This window comes from Barbatula barbatula (assembly GCF_947034865.1).
Source record: "Barbatula barbatula genome assembly, chromosome: 5".
In the NCBI taxonomy this organism is placed as follows: Eukaryota; Metazoa; Chordata; class Actinopteri; order Cypriniformes; family Nemacheilidae; genus Barbatula; species Barbatula barbatula.
The window spans coordinates 9,678,552-9,689,192 of record NC_136769.1 but is presented as its reverse complement, the minus strand read 5'-3'; the positions used below and the strand labels follow the sequence as shown (position 1 = coordinate 9,689,192).

Genomic DNA, 10,641 nt, shown 5'->3' with positions numbered 1-10,641 from the left:
TGCCCTGGCAAGCAATGCCTATGTCTCCTGGATCAAAGTTCAGAGCTTAACTTTTTGTTGTCCATGGTTCCTTCAATGATTTATTATAAAATTTACAATTTCAAATTTCAGAACTTAGACAACTCCATATTTCTGAAGCATTTTATTCATACAAAACATTGTATTACGCCAGCATCAATCATAATTTGACAGATCATCTCTTGTTTACTGTGCCATCTACCAGGGCTGAGTTCATGCAAGACAGTAATGCATGGGGCAAAGCATCCCTAACACACTTAATTATCCTACCCACAGTTCTCAGAGATTTTAATTTATCCAGTGCAGCAAGTGATAACAAAGTTCGTAATCATAATCATAAACACACGATAATCATAAAGCACAAGTAATTTTTTACTACACTCTTGTTTTTTTCAGGCTGTTAACCTAGTGACTAATGAAACCGAAGTCTCATACATTAAATTATCTCGTATGAAATTGCTTTGTCCATGTTGAAAATAGGGTGGATGTAGTGAAGTATGGGGCCAACAGTCATACGGGAGCACCAACAGAATCTTTCCCTGTGGAATTTTCCAGATAGCCTATGTTTTACACGTGCACAGAAAAACACCAACAAATCCTAATGGTTAAACTATATATAACTATATAACTATATATATAAAACATATTGCTACTACGTATTTGCACATATATATAAAAATTGTTATTGTAACTTTTGTTGAAAAATATTTCCACAGAATAATGAAAATAATATTATTCTACTTTCAACTCCATACAACTATTTAACATTCACACGTTTATTCAGATGCATCTTGTTGTTTGTGTGCGACACAGATTCAAATTTGCCGCCAATTCCCGCCCACAACGTCGAATGTGTCATAGGTCATAACAGCCGAAAGAGCAATGATTTGGTCACATGTTTTAGACATTTGAATTGACAAACGGTTGTCAGAGACGTCTTCTCAACGGGTTTGCGCGGGTGTTTTCAATTCAATGCTTTTAGGTGAGCCATCCTCGGATATCATCGAGCTGCATTGGCATTTTGGAATAAGGAATGTAATGTTTTCTCCTGCGTTTCGAACGAAGGTAAGAGTGTTTTCAGCGCGATATAAAAAGTATACATTTGTAACTGGTGTGAAATATTTGAATAGTTTTCCCCCTATATTGTATAATTTTCTTGAATTTACTTGTTATACTACTTTTGTTTTCTGTTTTATAATTCAAATGGATTAATGAATCTCACACAATTTTGTTCATATTACTGTTCACAAGTAAGAGAATATAACGTTAAATTAAAGGAACTTTTCTTCGAGTCTTCGTTTAGAGTGGGAGCGTCATCGGTGAAACATCGCGGGGTTTCTCCATACGACGTGCGATCGCATGCACGTTGTTTTTCTCGAGGACGTTTCTCTGGTAAGATGAGTTTTATTGTCCAAATGCAAGTTTTTGCTCCAGTGTGATTTAAGTGATAACAGCATTTGATCGTGTGGATTGTGATGAAGTGTTTAATTGTAATAAGATTATGAAATTCATAATGTGCTTATAATTATACTATTACGCCCAGTGTCTACAGGAGAGCGTGAGAGAGAAGCCATTGCCCCGTTGATCCACTGATGATGTGGTCTGTTAACAGGTATGTTGTTTGATTAGTTAAATTTTATGAAAGAAAATAGATCTGGTTGACTGTTAATAAACATGTATTGTACATAGTGTTTTAAGAATCCATTTGAATGATTCGTGCTGTGCATGACGCACGTGGTGAGGCCTGCACATGGTGTAGGTTCTAAATGTAGTGAATGTTTCATTTGGATGATAGGTATGGCATTGTAATTGTTTCATTAGCATAATAAATCATTTGCATATTCTAGTCTTAAAGCGATAGTTCACCCTGAAATTAAAATTAGCCCATGATTTACTCACATTCTAAGTGTATATAACCTTTCAGACGAATACATTCATATTAACAAATGCCCTGGCTCTTCCCAGCTTTATAATGGAAGTGAATGGGTGTAAAAGTGCATCTATCCGTGATAAAAGTGAAACTCTGGATGTTTTCGTTCACTTAGATCTGTTACACACGAAAGCTATGAAAGGTAATTTTCAAAATTCTATAATGGGGCACTTTAATATAACTCCGATTGTATTTGTCTGAAAGATGAATGTCATATACACCTAGGATTGCTTGAGGGTGAGTAAATCACAGGCTAAATGTCATTTTTGGGTGAACTACCAATGCCATACAAAATATCCATGTCTTTCGTTTCTCAGTGGAAGAAAAATAACGTTTTTTTTTTAGGAAAACATTTCTGGACTTTTCTTCACAGAATGTAGTTTAATGGCACCCAATGTTTCTCAGTTCATATCCATGCAGTTTCAAAGGTCTTTGAAGTGCTTCAACGGGCTCAGCACGATACCAGCTGAGGACGAGGGGGTTTTCTAGCGAAACGATCGATTATTTTTATTATAAAAAAATTATATACTTTATATACAATAGTTTAAATTGAGCTCAAGACTGAAGAAGCCGGGAACTACATCCTCATGCTTGGATGGCACCGGCATTGTACCCATATATATAAGTTCAGTTTGTAAACAGTGGTGCGGTACTTCCGCACGTGCATGCGCCGTTGAGCATGATGTCGTAGTTCCCGGCTTATTCAGTCTTGAGCTCAATCCGAACTATTGTATATAAAGTATATAATTGTTTTATAATAAAAATAATTGATCGTTTCGCTAGAAAACCCCCTCGTCCTCAGCTGGTATCGTGCTGAGCCCGTTGAAGCACTTCAAAGACCTTTGAAACTGCATGGATATGAACTGAGAAACATTGGGTCCCATTAAACTACATTCTGTGAAGAAAAGTCCAGAAATGTTTTCCTAAAAAAAACGTTATTTCTCTTCCACTGAGGACAGAAAGACATGGATATCTTGGATGGCATTGGGGTGAGTAAACTTAAGAAATTCATTTTGAGGTGAACTAATCCTTTAATATCAATCATAACAGGTTGTTTCATACCCCTTTTCCACCAACAAGAACCGGGTGCTGGTTCAGACCAGCTCTGCCTTGGTGGAAAAGGGGTATCAGTGTTTACTCCATAATGAGTTTGTACATTTAAAAGAAGCTTAAACTAATCCATTACACCTTAAAGGTGCACTATGTAAGAGTCATTCATGGATAGGGGAAGTCCTAACCCTAAATTTAAATAGTATTTTAAAATATGTCCTCCTTTTGTGATTTCAGGTTATAGATAAACCTGTGCTTGTGGATCTACATCAGATGACCATGACAACCCAGGTGTGGAAATAGGGGACTGTTTTTAATCTGAAATCTGTGTAATCTATGATGAACGATTCTTCTGACACCATATGAATGCATACAGTCGTCTGGCAGAAGCTAGATAATTTTGATTATAAAGTTATAAATATGGATGCTTTTCTTACACAAACGCATCTCTTTGCTTCAGAAGGCCTTTATTAAAGGATTAGTCTACCTCAAAATGAATTTCTTGAGTTTACTCACCCCAATGCCATCCAAGATGTCCATGTCTTTCTTTCTTCAGTGGAAGAGAAATTAAGTTTGAGGAAAACATTTCAGCATTTTTATCAACACAATGGACATCAATCGCAATGCAGTTTCAAATGGCTGTGGACGTCAGGAATAGGGTCTTATTTAGCGAAACGATTGGTAATTTAAAAAAAAAACAGACACACAACATGTATATACTTTTTAACCACAATTATTCGACTTGTGCTTGTGTTGCACCTCGCTGGGCATTACGTCATCACGTTGGAATCGTCACCCGTCATGTCATTTATCGGTGTACTCCGGTTTAAAAAGGCAGGGAAGTGCGACAAATACCATCTCATTTTGTCCTCCAATTTCAAAATTCGTCCGACATCTTTTTTTATTTATTTAAAAGAAATTGCGACGTTTCCAACATGATGACATAATGCCTGGCGCGTTGCAGACCAGCACAAGACAAACATTTATATACTTTTTAACCACAATTGTTCATTTAAAAATGAAAAAAACTGTTTCGCTAGATACTTTATGACCCTATTTCTCAGGTGCGATCGTGCACATCCCTTGAAACTGCATTGATTTGGATTTCAACATTTTGGTTGCGTTTGAAGTCCGTTGAGTGGAGAAAAGTCCTGAAATGTTTTCCTCAAACTTAATTTCTTTTACACTTAAGAAAGGCATGGATATCTTGGATGGCATTGGGGTGAGTAAATTATCAGGAAATTAATTTTGAGGTGAACTAAATCTTTAACCCCCCCAGAGCCCTGTGATTGTTTTTATGATGGATAGATGCACTTTTATGGACTTCAAAACAGAAGCACCTGTTCACTTTAGCTAACCCTTTAAAAAGTATTTTTAACTCTGGACCAAGAAAATGTTTCAGTAATTGCTTTAAAAAAACAGAAGTTCACTAATATCTGTCTGGAAATACAGGAAGGCCTTTCCTACTCTATGGGTATGCTTTTCTTTGAGAACCATGATAAAAGTAGCTTTGGTATGATTTAACTGTGAGCATCACCTTACAGTGTCAGTAAATTTGTAAAATAAATTTAGCAGATATTCATTCATTGATTCTTCTGGCTGAAATGTTAGTGTCTTAAAAAAAGTTACCATCAAAATAGCAAAAAACACTCACTCACTCTCACTCACTCATACGGATAGTGAAAACACGTTATTTAGACCCATGCATAGTTCAAAATATTGTGTATTTTAATTCCTTTAAATGTTTTTATTTATCCATTAAAACATTTTATTTGACAATCACTTAATTATCATAATGTAGCTATTTTTTCATGCTCTGCTTGTATTTCTACTGTCCAATTAACATTAAACGTTTGTTTGCAATTCACTAAAATGACTGTTCTGTTTTATTGGAGGTACCCATTACATTTTTATAGATTTTGTTTTACTGGTAGAAACAACATTTCTTAGTTACTATACATTAGATTGGCTATATTTTAACACAAAATATTGTTTCATATAACGACAACTAAATACCTTAATTTACAGATTATGTATGTAGCTAATTTTAAGGTATTTTTAACGTACTATGATTATTTTTGCAATGGCCAATAATTTTAAATATATTTATGTAATATTTTTGTCTTTGATTTTATGTACTTATTGGGGTTTTATCGATTGTTCTTAGTTCTTTTACAAAGATAAACTGTATTTTGAAATTAACAAATAAAAGCCATATATTCACAGAGATTAACCTAAAAGGTAGTTGTTTTTTAATGTATTTTCACATAATAATTACGTTTTCTTACATGTCTTTTTACTTATTTTACAAAGATAAACTGTATTTTGAAAGAATATTACTGTATAAATACAGAGAAACTTGATAAAGTAACAAATAAAAGCCATATATTTACAGAGATTAACCTGAAAGGTAGTTGTTTTTAATGTATTTTCACATAATTATTACGTTTTCTTACATGTCTTTTTACTTATTTTACAAAGATAAACATTATTTTGAAAGAAAATTCCTGTATAAATACAGAGAAACTTGATAAAGTAACAAATAAAAGCCATATATTTACAGAGATTAACCTGAAAGTTAGTTGTTTTTATTGTATTTTCACATAATTATTACGTTTTCTTACATGTCTTTTTACTTATTTTACAAAGATAAACTGTATTTTGAAAGAATATTACTGTATAAATACAGAGAAACTTGATAAAGTAACAAATAAAAGCCATATATTTACAGAGATTAACCTGAAAGGTAGTTGTTTTTAATGTATTTTCACATAATTTATCTGTTTTTCTACAGTTAAATAACAATTATTTACAGTAATACACTGTAATTAAATGAATTATGACTGTAAAATATTCTCTGTATTTTTACGGTTTTTGCATGTAATTTTGAAAAACATTCTTTTACTGTAATTTGACGGAATACGTCTGGCAACTTTGCTGCCAGAGATTTACCGTTTTTTTACGGGTTTTTTTTTTACAGTGTACTTCAGGGCATAATTTTCTATGGACGATGAGAAATCAGACTCAGAACATCAGCGACTCAGAACGTAAGATGTTTTTTGTCTTATTTCTGTTGTTTCGTTCCTTTAATGATTAATATATTTTTTTAATTAGGTACATTTGTCTATTTATTCAAATAAACAAGTCCTTTTCAGCACATTAGTAAAGCAACTGTATGCAGAGCGGAAAGTGGGCCTCGCTCTCAAGTGCTTTCTGCCACCATGTTGTTTTTCTTTTGCTGCCGTTGCCATGGTGAATCGTCATATCTGCGCTCCATTGATGATGGCTCGTCTTAGTTGTGGTGTACCTACTTTACTCAAAGTAAGTCTAGAGTTGATAGCACTAACTCAAATCAACTGTTCTGATACCAAAAACATCTCTGTGTAAATCTCTGTGTAAATCAACTCTGAGTTCAAATTTCAACTCGGTGTTGGTTGAACCTCCTCACGGGCCCCAGTAGCTTCAGTAAAGCAGTGAACTCGAGAAAACAGCTATACTCTTAAATGATTTTTAGGACTGTATTTAACAGGATTATACAATGACTTAAATGAAACGAAGAGGATAACTATAGTAGATTACAGCATCATTATTGTATTGATGCACATACACACGCGGGTTCCGTCTTCATCTACGGGCCTTACGGGCGCCTACGGTCGCGTGTATTGTAGCTCACAGACACACGGGACACCATGCCGAACCACAATCACTCATGTGTTGCTGCCACCTAGTGGACAGACAGCAGAATCGATTACCGCATGAGCTCAACTAGAACTATTGTTGCTCACTGAAGACTTTTAAAAAAATAGTTTTAGCCTGTATGTACAATGTTCTTTATTGCACGTGAAAATAAATGCTAATGGCAGATATTATATGATGTATATATATTAAGGTGTAAAAGATAAAAATAATCATTTATTTTAAATAATAAATAAATAGAGATGGTTATAATGATGGTTAGTCACTTACACAATAACCACATAAGAGTTTTTTTCAGATTTTTGGCATCAGAGAAAATACAGACTGACAGCTGAGAGTTATTACTGTAAATTTTTGCCCGTATTCAATAAGAAAAAACATACATGAGTTCAATTCATACTTCTTACTTTATAACATGGAAACACTGATTTTAAACCTGCTATCCAAAATGTTGAGCATTATCGCAGGGAACGTCACTATCCTTACAGCTGAAAGTGTTCCGAACAAAGTGTATGTATCACATTTACACTGCTGACTTTCAACACTACAAGAAGAGTTTCAACCTTATTTCACTAATTGTTTTCATCAAACTTGAAACCCTTCATGATTAAATGCAGGACTTACTATCATTTCTATTAAGAATGTATACCCAGCTTTAAAGCACAAAAGCGTGTCATAAAACACTGTGTAATTCATTTGCATTTTTACATTTGCATAATTTTGAAATGGTGTGAGGGCATGAATACATATAACGATGACAGTTTTTGGAGAATACGATGTACTTTGAACACGTGATTAAAATGGAAAATTCAGATTGATGTTCAAACATGATGAGCCATTACCAAAAAAGATCCATGCACCACCATGTGCAACACTTTTTTATCATATATAATTGTACAGAATAAGATTCGATATGCCTAAAAGTTACTTTGCACCAGTTGTTGCTGTCCCACATATTGATATGCACATTTAAAAAACCCAAGCCTCTTTATGATAAAGATTGACTTTATTTTATAATGCATAATAACACTACACAAACGTGGTTAACTGTGTTAGGAAAAGCTACATCAGAATATTCTTTCTTAGGAATCTTTAATTCATGTTAAAACAATGTTTTAAAAAATATAACAATGATCATTTCATTATATCTTATTTAACTGATTATTCTGCTGGTAACATTTATAACAAATAATTTTGGCACAGCAATGTGGAATATGTGATTTTACTTGTAAGCGAGATACATTTTAATTCCCTTGTTGCCCTCATTCAAATTTTTCTCCAGAACAAAAATGCCATTTTTCTGATACACCATCCAGGTGTTAGAGTTGATCAGAACAGCCATGGATTGCACCTTTTCTTCGCATCCTTCTTTGGAATACCACAGGTAGACATCTTTCCCCTGTGTGCCTTTATTGAGGTTTAAAGCCATCTTTTGAAACTTTCTTTCCTGAAGGTTCACCTGCTCCTGGAAGGTGTTGGATACTTCAAGAGCTGCGATACCTTTGCTTTTATCAGAAGAACGGCGGTACCAGAGGAAAACGGAGTTTCCACTAGCACGCCTATTGACATTTTCATCGATGCGTGTGTAACCATCAATAAAATATTGCTGGTCAGATGTGTAGTCACTAGTTGCTGCAACATCACAAATGTAGCTTGGTGTTGCTCTCTTCACCCACAGGTAGACGAAGCAACCTCCTGCGTTACGGTTCAGGTCGCAGCCCAGCCTTTCCCAGCCGTCTATCAGAAGAGCAGGTTCTTCATTTGCATTCTTGGTGACCTGTAGGTTCACAATGGGAACGTCATATTGAGTGCTGCCACAGAAGTACCACAGGAAAATGTGATCTCCAGGAACTCCTGCGTTCAGATCCCTGTTGACCATCTCATATCCAGCTTCAGCCAGACCTTTTTTCATGTAGTCATTGAAGGTGAACTGGATCCTTGTCACTGGCTTAAAGCCACACTCTCTCTTGTACCAAAGCAAGACACGGTTATTCGGAATGGTGCCTTCATTAAGGTCAGCATTAAGAAGCTCATAGCCTTGAGCTCCAAAGATTTCCTCCTCATCCTCATTGGTGGAAACATTGAGCTTTGTGATTGGATGTAAATCTGACATTTTGGTTCGAGGTTCAGAAAGTGCCGTTTAATTCTGTGGAGGTAATACATCATTTGCTTATTATTCAAGATAAATAAGCTCTGCAGTTTTACATGTTAGCCTTAAAATTGTTTGGACACTTATTGTCACACTATAACATATCTGCTTGTCAACTAAACACAAAATACCAAACCAAGTGTTATTCGCACACAAATATTCAACCCTTTCTCAAAACTACATTTTTATTAACTAAACTTTCACATTTTATTATATTACTCAATATTACTGGGTTTTTTTCAAACATAAAGCATGATCAAATATTTGAAATGTTTTAAACAAGTAACATTTCTGAAACGAACTATATATATATAAATATATACATATTACATTAAATATTAAATGGATGTTGTACTTATAAGAAATTATGGCTTTATCTGAAAACTCTGTACTCACTGTGACAGTTGATCTGATGATATGATGTAAGGATGTGAGCTTCTCAGGCTCTCTTTATTTAAAGGGGATGTGGTCGGAGCATTATGCAATCATATTTGCACAGATAACAACAAAAGAAAAATGCCAATGTCTCAAAATGGACCACCACTTCAGTTGCCATGTCAGGTGACCATAAACGCATGCTTGTGTTTTTACTTGTGTGTTAAAAGAAGCTTTTGATTTGAAAGCAAACACATTCCAAATGGCACACAAAATGATCTTATTGTATGTAGACTTTTATCTTTCAGGATCTTAAATGATTGATCATGTTATAATGATTATATATATATATATATATATATATATATATATGAACTTACAGTAAGTGCTCATGCATTCAAAGGTATTTTACATTTGTTCTCCATGGGATGCAGGGCCTAGTTTTACTCCAGAGTGGTTGAATAAATAGCATTTACGTATTTTTATTTCCTTCTATAAAATTACATAAATTTACATTTGTGTATTAAGCAGATGATTTTATCCAAAGCCGCTTACAGTGCTTTTAAGATAATTTTTTATTATATTACATTCAACTAAAATATATATAGCCACAGAATTTATACCAATTTATTGGATCTTTAAGTAAAATTATTTTTTTTGTTTCATTCTGTGAACTATAACAACATTTCTCCAAATGACAATATTGTTGTTGTTGTTGTTTATTTTGTAGCAAAACAGTTTTTACTTAATAAACAGGTCAAAATAACACAAAAATGTTTGAAGATTTTGAATACTGCAGAGAAAACAAGCCAATAGATGTTTTACGTGTATTTAAGGCACTGTCAAAAGTTTTTAAGGAATAAGCCTAAACATTAATGTGTCTTAGCAACACCATTCTCTCAGTCTTTCACGTGACTTTGTCACTCCTGAGGTTTGTTTCTGTTGATATGAGTTCAGTACAATAAACAATATATGGCCAGTGGCCACAGCAGTGAAAAAAATAAAGTGTGCATGTATTAAGAGACTGAAGACATGGTATAGATATTAAAAACGTATAATAGAGACAAGGCTTGATTACAGATCATTGTATGATCTGTATTTGAGGTCCCTGCGATCCTTCCCATGATCTTTGCTCTGTACTTTACCAACTGACCTGCAGGAACAAAGGATGCAGAACAGAAACAGCAAGATGTGTTAAGTGTCAACCACTAAGCTACATTAAACAGAAACTAAGGTCAGCAAGAAAGAAAGAAATTGTGGAACATGAGCTTGATCTCCTAAAAAACCTCTAAACTGTATGCTGAGCCTAGCCTGTTTCAGGTCTCGTAAAATTCCCAAGCAATAAAGCCGATACATTTATCTTGTAAGCTTTTCAAGCCATTTGTTCCCTTAACAATTGTTTGGTTAAAATTTCTTGAGAATT

At 34.3% G+C, this 10,641-nt stretch overlaps 1 protein-coding gene and 1 long non-coding RNA gene across 3 annotated transcripts; one reads left to right on the top strand and one right to left on the bottom strand.

Annotated features, from left to right (window-relative positions):
• The first annotated feature begins 885 nt into the window (after positions 1–885).
• Positions 886–4,780, top strand: LOC306894676. 2 transcript variants are annotated; one of them, XR_013786718.1, is made up of 4 exons: positions 886–1,083; positions 1,322–1,410; positions 1,562–1,630; positions 3,236–4,780. It is a non-coding gene; the product is annotated as an uncharacterized lncRNA (long non-coding RNA). The 2 variants fall into 2 exon arrangements; XR_013786719.1 differs by having other exon boundaries at positions 903–1,083; positions 1,296–1,410.
• Positions 4,781–6,813: 2,033 nt separating this feature from the next.
• On the bottom strand, positions 6,814–9,305 carry LOC306893629 (uncharacterized protein). The gene is made up of 2 exons (XM_079455569.1): positions 9,240–9,305; positions 6,814–8,840 (listed from the first exon to the last, which is right to left on the bottom strand). The coding sequence occupies exon 2, from the start codon at positions 8,805–8,807 to the stop codon at positions 7,917–7,919; it is 891 nt and encodes a 296-aa protein (XP_079311695.1). The 5' UTR covers positions 8,808–8,840; positions 9,240–9,305; the 3' UTR covers positions 6,814–7,916.
• Positions 9,306–10,641: the final 1,336 nt, after the last annotated feature.

Coding starts and splice junctions, on each gene's coding strand:
- LOC306893629 (XM_079455569.1), bottom strand. CDS start 8,807: ATGTCAGATTTACATCCAATCACAAAGCTCAATGTTTCCACCAATGAG.